This window comes from Prosopis cineraria, unplaced genomic scaffold (genome assembly GCF_029017545.1).
Source record: "Prosopis cineraria cultivar Desert tree isolate PC_DT_omini unplaced genomic scaffold, ASM2901754v1 PC1, whole genome shotgun sequence".
In the NCBI taxonomy this organism is placed as follows: Eukaryota; Viridiplantae; Streptophyta; class Magnoliopsida; order Fabales; family Fabaceae; genus Prosopis; species Prosopis cineraria.
In genome coordinates, this window is record NW_026555332.1 from 34,673,285 (window position 1) to 34,687,409 (window position 14,125).

The following is a 14,125-nucleotide window of genomic DNA, read 5'->3' on the forward strand; positions in this document are numbered from 1 at the left end:
TTGGCGGTGGTAACAATAGTAAGAGCAATTCAAAGAGAGCCTATATAAATTCTCATATAAATGAATCATTTAATCATCTAAAACAAAAACCTGAAATGATTTCTCAAATGAGTGATTCTCAGATAAATAAATCACTAAGCAAAAAACTTAAATGATAACTTGAGTACTGTTCGTGATTCTCAGAGAAATGAATCACTATATAAGGATGATTCTCAAATAAATGAATCACTAAACAAACAAATCTAGGTGATTCTCGAAGAAATGAAATACTAGTAAAAAAAACTTTACAAAAATAAGCGTAGTCAAATAAAGAATATTCTAGAAACGCACAACGAAGAATTGTGCTGTGTTTATTCAGTCACCATCTAAGGGTTTATCTAAAACAAAATGAAATATCCTAATAAATATCAAATCAATCTAAAATAATTACGATAAATATGATCAGTCGATCTAAACAGAAATCATAAATAAATTATAATTCGGAAAGCACATTTAACATTGCAAAGTGGCCCATCAGTTTGGAAAATCGAAAGCTGTGATTGAATTGGGAGGAAGCGTGACAGTTGTATCTTTTCCAACATTCTCTAGCGGACTTTGCACCAGTACAATCTGCACATAAAAAAACACGTGTGAAATATTTTTCAGAAAAAAAAAACTAAATTTCCATAAACCAATTTTAATAAAATGATATATTAATAGGACATTGCATGGGATGTACCTTTGTAGGCTCTTCAAAGGAATTTTCGTCCTTTACATTGCTAGATGTGAGCACTGTCTTTGTTGCTTTAGACAGTTTCACACTTGAGTCTAAACCATTGAAAGTGATCTTGAGAGTTGTAGGATTGTTGTTGAAGTTCACAACCTACATAAATATTATTTCAAATGAAAAAGATTAAGGGCATATTCGGCAACATGTTTTGGAAACAAAAAAATAACTATTGTTCTGAAATAGAAAAAAATAAAAGAAACATCTTATAACTGTTTTAAAATTATTGTTCTGAAGAATAAGTAAAAATTTAAAAAAAACTCATTTTTATTATTTTTTTTTGACAAAATATCAATTCTTAAAACAATAAAATAAAAATAATTTCAAACAGACTCTAAACTTTTTATTCCTTTTAATCTACTAATCAGATCACCATGCATGGGGTAACTAGATACGTACCTTTACTCTGATGTAACTTTTATTGTCTGTTGAACTTGTATAAGTAACTGCAGATGCAACAACTGAAGGAGGAGCTTGAAGTGTTGAGTTCAAATACATTGCTCCACTGGATTCTGAGAATAGCTTTTGTAAATAATAGCTTGGAGTTCCATAACTTTGATGAGAATCAAACACGATAGCATCGGGTAGCCACCTATATATATAATTATTAGAAAACAATTATCATAAATCTTAATAGTGTAAACAGATAAGCAAGATACCTCATACTAAAATGGATAACAAAATATTACCTCTTATCATTTGTATTGACAAAGAGTGGTGCATAGCTAACCATTTCAACAACCTCACTGTTTGGGAGACAAAAAAAATGAAAATAATTAACTAGTGGTTAGCTAACACACTAGCTAGGTATGAAATTTCTTATAATTTGGTGGTAACATACCTATTCTTCTCTAATCCCATAAGGAATGCAGCTTCACCCAATGCAGATAAGAGAGTTCCATTTCCAGCATCTTCCTTCCAAACAGCATATTCACTGACAAAAGCCTTAGGGCCGGAATGTGGCATATTATCGAACTTGGTATACATTGAGAATATATCCTTAGCATTTGTGTATATATGATAGTCATACAACTCAGCCAAATGCTTCAAGGGTTTTTTGGTAGCATCACAATTTGATATGATTTGCATATCTGGATATGCACGCTTTATAGCACTATAGAATTTGAGGTAGTTTCCTTGATAATTTTCCTTTTCACAATCTTCATTTCCAATGGCAACATATCGTAAATCAAAAGGTTTGGGATGACCTAAAGAAGCTCTAAGTTTACCCCATCTTGATGTTGTAGGACCTCTTGCAAATTCAATACCATCAAGAGCTTCCTAAAATTTAATTGGCATACACAAAATAAATTAAATTAACTTATTGAAAATGATTGATTGGGAAAAGGATTAAAAAAAATATGAGTTATACCTGAACCATAGGATCAACATTACTAGTATTGACTTGATCATGATGACTAATACCATTGTTAAATACCCATATCGGAGCAGTACCAAGGTCCTCAGATAACTGTTTCAAAACAATAGCTAAGGTGTTTAATTTTTAATTATAATAACAATATTAAGTCTAAAAATTGAGAATGAAAAGACACGTACCTGAAGAAATTCTAAATAACCAAATCCATCATCAACCCAATAACCCCACATATCATTAAAATGACCAGGTCTCGTCTCCCATGGTCCGATGGTTTCCTTCCACCTAAATGCATTTCTCAAATAATTACCTTCAACATAACAACCACCTAATCCAAAAGGAAAAAAAATTAGATTAAAAAGACGCAAAAATGAATTTGACAAAAGTTTTTTTTTAAGTTTAAGAATAATTTTCTATATCAATTCAACTCTTACCAGGAAATCTAAGAAAAGTTGGTTTCAAATCAGCCACCTTTTGAAAAAGGTCTTTTCTGAAGCCATGTCCCTAATTAAAAAAAAAAAGGAAAAAAATATAGAATATATGTTACAAAAATGAACATGGTTCATTATATTATCTTTAATATTCTTAAAGGTTAATATTTTATTATGTATTGAGGACCTTGTGTGTGTCTAAAGGCATCGCTGAGACTTGATCCAACCAAATAACTCCTTTTTGGTTCGTTGTCAATTGAAGGCTTGCTTCAACATCCGATGCTGTAGCTTTCAGAATAGTCTCGAACTTTTTCCACGTTACAACATAAGTTGCAAAAGCCCTACGAATGAAATAAAATAAAATAAAATGCAATTACCTAATCATAAATTTTAATGTGTTATTGTATCCATAAACAGTAAGTGACAGTGAACACACACACACACACACACGCACACATATAATATGAAATTGTAATCACTTGATGTTATTTGAAGCCAACTCTTTTCCATCTGCTCCAGTAAAAGCCACTTTCAAATTAACTGGTCCCAAGGCACGAAGATAGAATACAACTCTATATTCCTTCCCTTTCTCAATATTCTGAAAGAAGAACAAAAAATTTGTGATATAAAATATATAATCAAAAAAATATTTCTTTATATATATATATATATATTGAGCGAAAAAGAAGCTCACCATGCCCCAAAAACCAGGGTTAGAGAGACCAACACCATTAGGGCATTTAGCAGGATAAGGACAATGAATATCCAATCTAACAGCAATTTTATTCTTAGGAAACAATGAGGCAGCTTCAATTTGGACTTCAATGTTTGATTTATCTCCAATTATTTTCCATGGAGAAATATTTTCATGAAGTGGTGAGCCTCCAGCTTCAAAACCTAGACCCATATATGAACAGTACAGGAATTTTAATTAACTTCATATGCTTGATTATATGACTAACTTAAAAAAGGATTTTTATCAGAGTGATTCTAGAGATTAGTTGTGTACCTCTGTTGTCAACAAGTTCTGCCCACAACCCTCCAGCTCCAGCATGATTAATTTCCTGCAAAATAATTAATTGATAATTTCAAAAACCGTGTGAAATATGCATATATAATGATTAATATTGCATGAATCGTTTACCTCAAAAAATACTCCGAAAAAATATTTGGAGATTGGCTTCCCAGAACCAGCATCTACAACTAATGTAGAAGTATCATTATTGCTGTTAGCAAGGCTTTGAAATAGAAGAGAATGAGAGAAAGTTATGAACAAAATAGCACAACATGTAAATTTTAAAGAAGCCATTGATGTGAACTACTTCTAACTTTGAATTTAGTGTTGGCTGTCTCGGGTATTTGTAGTTGTTTAAATAGACTTGTTTTTATTAATTAATAAATTTTAAAGTATTATTAGATTTAGAGCTTATTATATAACCCCTAGATTTTTGGTCGCATGTTGCTGCAATCATGCTTAACTTTTTTAATATACTTGTTCCATTATACATATGTGATAGAATTTTGATATTTGATATTGAACATACTCTTAAGTTTTGTGCTAATAAGATAGTGGCAATTAAGATGAAAATGAGTTAGATCGAGAAATAAAAAGATAAATGTTAAAGGATCAAAACTTCAAAAGATTGAATTAAATTTAAATCAGGACTAAAAGATTTGAAAGTCTAAAATAAAAATCAAAGATGTTTTGGTAAATTATTAGTCTCAAAAATTTGTTATTCTCATTTCATGATTTACAATCATAAAAATAAGAATTTCAACTTAAATTTATTAATTTGTGAAACAAAAACTTGTCAAACATATCACGATTTTCAGTCATTTGCTATTCGCATATCCTTATTTACAATTATTAAAATGAAAATTTTAAATTAATATTAATTTCAGAAGAAAAATAATTTTCAAGTAATGGTATGTTTCACAAGTTTTTTTATACATAATTTGAGAATCTCACTTGCAAATTTTTTTTATAAGAATTTCAAATCATCAAATGATAGTTTCAAATTGTTATACCAATTCACTAAATAATTTTTGTTATTATTTTAGATTTTCAAATAATTTAATATAAGTTTAATTAAATTTAATCCTTTAATGTCATTCCCACCTATTGTTTAGTAATTCTGTCCCCTTGGTATCCTAAAATCATGTCGAATCCATGCTTTCAATATATAATAAATAAATTTAAACTATACAAATGCATGAGTAATATTTTAATTGCAAAATATTTTTAAGTAATTTTGTCCCCTCAATATTCCAAAATCATGTCGAATCCATGCTTTAAATATATAATGGTTAAACGCGGTGCTTTCCATTTCCGATGTTATATTATAATGAATGTGACCAATGAAAATAATTTTGTTTTGGAGAATAATCTACTTAACATTTTAATTAGTTATAATTTGACTTTATTTCTAATGATAAAATTCAAAGTCTTAGTTTCCTTTGTTTAAAAGTGTGTTTGGTTCAAGGGAGAAGAGAGGAGAGCTTTAATATTATCTTATTTAGTTTTGTTGGAAAAGAGAAGAGGGAAGGTAATAATTAATTTACTATTATATCCCTATACATTAGTTTAAAAATTTTAAATTGTTCCTTTAAAAAATAATTTTACACCTCAATTTAAATTGTATAATTTCTTAAAAATTCACTTTCATTCTATCATATTGTCAATATGTGAATAAAAAAAATTAAACAAATAATTATAACAATATCAATTTTTTATAAAAAAACAAATAATCCCCTTAAATATATATTAAATTGTAATTTTTTTTAAAAAATTCAATGAGATCAGTCGAGGTCTGAAAGTGAAATACAATTTGATATGAAATTTTTTTTAGCTATAACTATACTTAAAATATTAAAAAAAATAGATAAGGGTAAAATAGTAAAAAAATAGCTTCCTTTCAAAAAAATTTCAATTTGATGGTAGCAACATGAGGGGAGGGGAGGGGAGGGAAAGGGAAGGGTTATTTTCGTTCCCCTTTCCCTCCAAAATTTTTTAACCAAATGAGGGGAGAGGAGCATCCCCTCCAAAACTCCAACCAAACACATCTTAAGAGTTGAATCAGCTTATAAAGCTTGGGCCAATTTTTTTAAAAAGAACATTGATGATTTGATATTTTTAATATTATCATAATCAATATTTTTAACATAATTATTATATCAATTAAAAGTGCTAGATAATAATTTTTATAACCATGTAGGCAGATGCAATCAATTGATAAATGTCCTTTTAAACTTTGCAATTCACCATGCAGAATGTAAAAAGTCATTTTCCCGTAAATATTTAAAATTCATGATATCAGGAATTGTTTAAATTGTAACTTCTAACCTCACCCATTAACTCTAGCTAGCTGAATTATTTGAATTTGTTTATCTAAAATATTTGAATCTATTTGAATTTATTTAGGGCCTTAGATTTTGCATTTAAAATTAATATTTTTAATTCTTATTTTATATATAGGTGTAGAAAAGAACCTATTCCTTTATTTTCGTATTCTATTGTTTGAATACGAAAATTTAAATTTTTTTCATATTCTATATTACTTTACTTTGGATTTTTTGGATTTCATATTTTGTATTTTAGATTATTCTATCGTTTGAATTGTTATTCAGATTTTATATATTTTATTTAGATATTTTGAATTTTATATTTTAAAATCAAGGAAATTTATCTTATGGGTGTCGTTTTATTTATATTATTTAGATTTAGTTATGCTATTTTGAAGGAAAAATATATTGATCTTGAAATTTGAAGATATTCTCGCGGTTTTGATACGGCATGAGTAAAGATTTAGTCTTTATTTCTCCAAAAGCAGGGGGGCGAAAGAAAGATATGATTCGTTATCTTTCTGTATAGATGGCTATGCCTATACGTAGCTCCTAATTTCTGTGAATACGAAAATAAGTAATATATAGATAATGTTCAATGAATATATATATATATATATATATATATACACATACATGAAGCTGTAGATTTGTGCCAGGTAAGATCTCCAAAGATATTCTTGAAAATCCAAAAAAAAAAAATCAATTTGTGTTTCACAAGCATGCTATTTTAAAAATAATGTTAGACTATGTTATATATAAAATAAAATCATGACTTCTTTAATAAATAAATAATCTCGTACATTAATAACCATATTTAACTTCCACTGTCAATAATTACGCACTTGTACCCATTACCACAGTCAATAATTGGTTTCATGTTTTTCTTTTTTTAATCATGAAAAGTTCTGGTGTGTTAGATCCTAAAAGCTCATCATGATTAGTGTATATACAAGCTCAAATAGCAATCACAGATATACTTAATAATATATCATCCATCAATTACGTTTTTACATCAATAACATAATTTGATGCCATAATATTGCGGATTATTAACCAAATCCTTATCAATTGAATCAATACTTGTTAGTAGTTTCATGTTGTTAAAGTCTTTTGAGCATTGATTTTGGCTTGGAGTTTCTAAATTTCAGTCAGCGCGAATTTGATCAAAGCTGTTTAAATTGATTGCTTTACAGACGTAGATTAAAATTGATTGCAATTTCAAGCAAGATGGCCTAACGAGTGGACTCGATTCTTGTGGGCCTCGCATGTGGACTCTGGCCCATTGAAAAAAAATAAGAAAAATTAATATTTTACTTATTCAACTTTTAAGTCACCTGTAACTCAATCCCTCAATTATGACTCGCTGTAATTTAATCCCTCAACTATGACTCAGTCCCTCAACTTTTGAATCACTTACAAATTAATCTCTTAACTTTTGTTAATTTTTTTTTCATATTAGCTTATATCTCACATCAATGAGTAAGAGAAGGGTATTTTAAAATAATATATGAGCTTTTTTATCCTTTTTATTTGATAAAAAATTTAAAAAAATTAAAAAATAAGGACCAAATTATAAGTAAATCAAAAGTTGAGGGACTGAGTCGCAGCGAGTTATAGTTGAGGGACCGAGTTACAAGTAAATTAAAAGTTGAAGGATTAAAAGATTAATTCTTTCAAAAAAAATATATAAGAAAACAAATTAATAAAAATTAAATTTGAGATATCAAATCAATAATTAAAACAAACTTGAAAATTAAAAGTTTTATTATCCTAAATTATTTTTTATATAATTATTCGTTATACATGGACCAAGTTGAATAGGACCACGTTGACGACAAAACTCTCATAATAAATATTTAATGTAGCTACATATTACTAAACTTAAATTTAAAATCAATAGTTAACTTAACACAACCCGCCAATTGAGTTACGTGCTCACTATCCTAAAATATATTTGCATAAATGTATTTCTCCTTCTTTTTCTCCAAAAAAAAAATCTCCTTGGCCTAAAGTTTTTTTTTTTTTAATTATGCTGTGTCAAACTCCCCTGTTCTTTTTCGTTTTGGCAAATGATTCTATTTGCTTGTTTATTATATTCTTGTTGAAATTAAATATCTGTCTGTAATTTGTCTTAAGAATTTTTTTTGGTTGTTTAAGAATTTTTTTTTTACTTTTTAATAATTGTGATTGTGATGACTATCATTTTTTCATTTCTTTGTTACAGATGATTCATGAGTAACTATATATAAATAAAATTAAATAGCTTTGTACGTAATTTATGCATGGCAAGACTTGGATGTGGCGACGGGGCTGCTCTTTAATAGTTGCTTTAAATTAATATACATTAATCTCTGATCATTATTATAATCAGCGGAGTCTAATCTTGGCTTTCCCAGATACCTATATCCAAAAGCTCCAAGGTAGATTACGGAAAAAAGTGAAACGAAGAATATGCCCTGAATGAATTAGAACCCGTTTGTTTAAAATTAAAAAATAAGCAATTTTTAAATAATTTAAAAGTTTTATAAAAAAATTATTTTATAGAGATTTTATAAAAATTAGACATTATTTCATATTTAATTACAATAATAATAAAAAAATAATTATTAGTTAGTTATTTTTAAATTTTATGATATCTTGATTTTTGTTTTATAAAAATAATTTATTATTATATTATTTTAAATTTTTATAATAATTTTATGTATCTTGCTTCTTTAAAACACATTCTTTTATTTATCGTATTAAATTATTTTATAAAGCTACTCAAAATAATATGAAATTTATTTTTTTAATTATATTCTTTTTGAAAAGTTTAAAAAAACATAATAAAAATTTATAAAATAAATTTTTTTATCAAAAAATAAGTGATTTTTTATAAAAATAAATTCAAACAAACAGCCTCTTAATCTTATTCGAGACTTATGTAACTGACTCAACTGCACATACAAAAGGCTAGCATAACAACTTATAACCAGGCTTAACAGAGAGGATTATGGGCTGGGCCTATATTGGGCCAGATACACATTACATGCTCTAACCAATGAGCAATTAAAGGTTGATGCATGTACGGACTTAGTTTATTAAAATTGTATAAGCTATCTGAGGACGAGCATAGCACACATACTGTAGAGTTCCAAAGGCGGTGCGAAAATAATTAAAGTGGGATCTGAGAAGTCTTTTCTATTTTCTTTAGTAATTAGGTGATTAAGTACAAAAATTGATGACTTAGTGAGCCCGTGATGTGGATGATGAGACTTCAAAACCGGGTGGCTGCTCTGTATAGAGTTCTGAATCAAGATCTCCACTGAAATCAATTACCTGATGCAACTTCCATTTGTGAGTTACAACAAGAGTGAGAAGAATTTGAATTGTTGCAGGTTTAACCACTGGATTAAAAGTATCATTGTAGTCTACTCCAGCCACCAGTAGTAAAGAACCCTGAGCCACAAGCTGTGCTTTAAGCTTAGCGGTTAATCCTTCAGCATTTTTCTTTTCTTTGAACAACCATTTACAAACCCAAAGGCCGACAACAACCTTCAGGCAATGGAACTAGAGTCCAAGTATTAAACTTTTTAAGAGCATTGTATTCATATTGAACGGCTATTTTCCACTTGAGCACAGCTAGAACTTCTAAAATATTGCGGGGACAAGTATCCTCTCCGGTTGCAAGAAACACTTTTGGCTTTCGAATGCCAGCTTTGGATCTGGTTATCATATGATGAGTATTAGTGGTTATTGAAGTAATTTAATTTGGCGAGGGTGTTGAAGTAATCTCATGTGACAAATCATTTTGTGACAATGGGGATGTCTAACACCCAAAATTTCATAACATCTTTACAATAATTTTAAATAAAGTAAAATATTTTCTATATATTTTTTTTAAAAAAAATCTGTCAAAAAAGAAGGATCCCAATAATGATCATAACTGAGCTTAGGGCATTTGAAGCCCAACTAATAGTCCAAGATAAGTACAGAAATTTCCACAATAAATCCAAAACAGAAACCCAATAGTTATCCCTAATAGATTAGTTAGACAATTCATTCATAGGTCATGAAAACATAATAGTAAACAATTAGCACATACACCAAGCCAAAAAATAATAATAATCATAAAGAGCACAAAGCTCATTTCTCTTGCACCTTCCTCTGTAATACCACCGAACTGCTGACCTGGAAATGGTAAAAGGTAACATGTAAAATTCAATATCTCAATAACAATCGATTATTTTAATATATACCAGCATATCAATTAAAAACTATTTCATAAAACATATTCAAATACATATACTTACTTTTTACAATCCACTCACAGATCATTTTTCAAACAAAGAAATGCTAGTTTTTCATAATCAAAACAATTCATATCAAATAACAATTAAATTAAGTGATATTTATCCCGACTATAGCCTCATGCCTCGCCTCTTACTTCTTATTACCCCATGTTGGAGCCTACCCTAGTTGCACCTAACAAAAAGTGCATTGCCTTCAAAGTAGAACTTGCCTCCTTAAAAACCCCATCATCGTAAAACCCAAATCAGGATAAAAGGGAACTACAAGAAAATAAAGCCAACCACTACGCATATAATAGAGACAAACCATGTGGTAATCAAAATATCATATCTCGATCTCTCACATATAATCATCATATCAATCATCAACATATCACTTTATTTTCTCTTTGCATCAAGTTACATAAATCATTTAAATATAACCAAGCATGCTTGAATGGATCACAACTTTTCACGAATAAAAACTACTTCACAACAAGAAGTATATTTGAAAAGAATTAAAATATTATATATTAATTTTAGATATCAACAAGCATGCTAGATAATTTTAATCATATTCTTATAACAAAAAACAATTAACAAGCCCTCAATGGGTACGACAGCATTTCCACCCACACGTGTGCACTCTCAATCAATAAACTGTACACTCATGTCATGTCTAGTTCAATAACCAATCCAAATTTCAAAGCATTGATGTTGGGCCAAAACACAAATACTCTCTTTCAAGTGTTATTTATAAACCACTTTTAATAATTTTAATTAAAATTTATAACTCTTTTTAAAAATTTAATAAGTTTTTAACTTTATCTTAATAAATATAATATAGTCCTTAATATAAATGAAGTTAATAAACTTCACATTTAATAAGAAATGTTAATTAAAACCTTGAAATTGTAAAAAAAAAATTAATTTTACCATTTTATAATTAGCAACCATAGTAAAATATTATTTAGAAATTAAAACGACAATAAATAAATAAATAAATAAGGAGTAAATTGTGAAAATAATTAATTACTCTAACTTTGTCTTATATTTAGAAGCCAAAAAAATTTTCAAACTTCATATTATATTAAGAACCAAAGGGAATGTATATTTTAATATTGTACTCTACTAACATTTAATAGGGATAAATGAGGAAACCTATGATAAAAATTAATGACATATCTTATAAATATGGCCAAAAATTCTCTCTCTCTCTCCCCCTATTATACTACTCTAGTTTCAAATATAAGAGAAATTAGTATATTTCTCTTTATTTTTATTTATAAGTAAAATTATAAATTTTAAGAAGTATTTATCACATTTGGCCCAAATTATCTCTCATAAAGTCAATATTTATGTTTACTAGACAAATTTATTTCATTAATTACAAGAATAATTTAGTCTATTTTTAAATTTTTAGACATAATTCTTACACTTAATTAAATTCTATGGGTTAATTATTTTTGTATATATAAAAACGGAGGGAGAAAATAGGACCAAATGGTTGAGAGAGCATTTGTATTTAATGTAGTTAATTATAGACACAGCAAAATTCAAAAAAAAAAAAAATGCCAGAGAGCCAAGAGGCACTATTAGCGAAAGGGAATATGGAAGGCGGCAAAGGAAGACAACATTGTAGGCTGTTCTTTATTTTCATAATAACACAATCTTCTTTCATCTTTGATTTTAATATTTTATTTAAGGACCCATAGCATGTTGTCTTGCACTATCTATACCTTCCTTCATAATCTATTTATAATATTATTTTGTCACATTCATTAAAGTGTGGAATTGTTTAGATAATTAATTTAGTGCAGTGCGACAGATATTTATCAAAGAGGTGTGTCGTGGCAATCTTGAACCAAATAAAACATCTGAAATATTGTGCTTTGTGCTGCAGCATGCTAGGATTTTTGTTGAGGATTCAACAAACAAATTTGAGGCTTGCGGTTATTAAATATAGGACTCGAATGCCTATGCATCAACACGCATCTTTTTATCAACTGAATATATATATATGGTATAGATGGTAGTGGTTTGAATTCTTTAAATATTATTATTTCATAGTTCAATTACTGGAAGTACATATGAAAAACATTGCTTGGGAGATGACAAAACTCCTTAAATAACGTTTATATTTTTTTAAGGGATTAATTTCAAAACACACACATCTTTTTTTCTTTTAACTCTTTACATATGCTGTTGAAATCCCATTTTTAATTAAGGCATGATGATAAGGAATTTTTTTATTCTAATAATTATATCGCATGTTATTGATTTTTTTCATTAGAAATTTTTTCCTTTTACTCATTAAATGTAGGTGAGAGAAAAAAATTTATCATAAAAATATGTATATTTAATAAGAATAAAGTTAAAATTTTCTTAATCTTTCTAGAGAGAATTAATAAGTGTTAAGATTTTTTTTATTGCATGCCAATATAATAGTCTTATTGCTAGTAGCATGTCACTCCCTTTGTAAGTAAAATTTGCAAGTTTGATCGTACTTGTTGTAATCTCATTTTTCTTGACAACACGTGAAATATGTTTAAGGTGAATTAATTATAAACACGACTAAAGAAAGTATATATACATGCATATATATGCACACTCATACGTATATGTTAATCAAAACAAGTTAATTTTAATGAATTAATAATATTAATAACAAAAGTTTGTTATATAATAAATAATATATATCTGAAGGATCACATATCTTAATTTAACGGGAAAAAAATATCTTAAATATATTAGGCTAATTATAGAATTTTTCCCTACACACATACATGTGCTTCTTCCCATCCAACATATAAGACACACTCTTAATTTAACAGCATTACAAGGGTCATGAAAAATAATTAAAAGTAGTTTGTATCATTAAAATAATAAAAAATTATCAATATTTTCAATATTACCATTCAGTTAAAATCAATCTATCTTAATTTCTTTTAATTTCTTTCTCATTTTCTCTATTTAAAATTATAAAGCATTTTTAGCTAACTTCTATCTCCAAGACAACATTTAACACCATTAAAAAAAAAAAACTACTTACTTTTTCAACGTCTACCTTTATCTAATTAATTAATTTAATCACAAATAAATATAAAAATATCTTTAATCTCAAATAGTAATTGAGATAATTTTTAGAAAAATCTCATTAGTTATCCTTAAAAAACACCAAAATGTCTTTTGATCATAACTTCATTAGTCTTGTGGCCGACGTTGGATCAGTCCATTTTGGTCCTTTGATTGACAACTCCCTCTAAATCGATCTAGAAGTAGTTGATGGGATGAATTTGTTTGTCCATTGTTTGAACAAAAGGAGTATATAATACTCTATCCGTTCAATATTGTATCCTTCAACTGAATTACATCCCTAATGAATAGTTAATTATTTTTAAAATTAAAAACCTTATTAGTTACATCCAAAGGTATTTTTGAAAAAAAATTATTAATTGCACCTTGAAACACTCAAATTGCCTTTTATTTTTTAATATGATATTTAAAAATATTGAACAAAGAGAGTTTCTCTTTATAATATACAATTAGTAAGGTTATTTGTGAAAAAGAAGAATTTATTACTATTAAATTTTTTTTTACAAAGTGTCTTATATTTTAGATTAATGCTAACTAGTTGAAAATATCTTATATTTTGGACTAGCTAAAGGAAGTATTAACATTTTCCCTTTGGTCCCTATTAAAAGGCACCATTTAGAAGGATTTTGTGGCCCTTAATATAAGACATTTGATGATGTATTTATTACGTTTTTTGGTCCTTAATATAAGGATTTTTCACATATTATCCCTATGTAAACTTATTGATTATGAGAGAGAATATAATACAAATTTAAAATATTTTCACATAAATAAGGGTAAAAATGAAAGCTTATTCTATTTTCAAGCATAGTTCATAATTTAACCATCTCTTATTAATTTTGAT

At 27.6% G+C, this 14,125-nt stretch overlaps 1 protein-coding gene across 1 annotated transcript; it reads right to left on the reverse strand.

Moving 5' to 3' along the window:
• Window positions 1-507: 507 nt before the first annotated feature.
• On the reverse strand, window positions 508-3,881 carry LOC129291361 (alpha-L-arabinofuranosidase 1-like). The gene is made up of 13 exons (XM_054928693.1): window positions 3,717-3,881; window positions 3,582-3,636; window positions 3,267-3,469; window positions 3,052-3,170; window positions 2,760-2,913; window positions 2,576-2,645; window positions 2,324-2,469; window positions 2,139-2,237; window positions 1,608-2,047; window positions 1,456-1,512; window positions 1,166-1,358; window positions 719-862; window positions 508-609 (listed from the first exon to the last, which is right to left on the reverse strand). Exons 1-13 carry the CDS (start codon window positions 3,879-3,881, stop codon window positions 514-516), a joined length of 1,941 nt encoding a protein of 646 aa, XP_054784668.1. The 3' UTR covers window positions 508-513.
• Window positions 3,882-14,125: the final 10,244 nt, after the last annotated feature.

What these genes read in the sequence shown, in the direction of transcription:
- LOC129291361 (XM_054928693.1), bottom strand. Translation starts at nt 3,881, where the DNA reads ATGGCTTCTTTAAAATTTACATGTTGTGCTATTTTGTTCATAACTTTC. An exon ending in ACCCTGGTTTTTGGGGCATG is followed by an intron (nt 3,171 to 3,266) that starts GTGAGCTTCTTT and finishes TTCTTCTTTCAG; the next exon opens with AATATTGAGAAAGGGAAGGA. An exon ending in GTTATTTAGAATTTCTTCAG is followed by an intron (nt 2,238 to 2,323) that starts GTACGTGTCTTT and finishes GTTTTGAAACAG; the next exon opens with TTATCTGAGGACCTTGGTAC.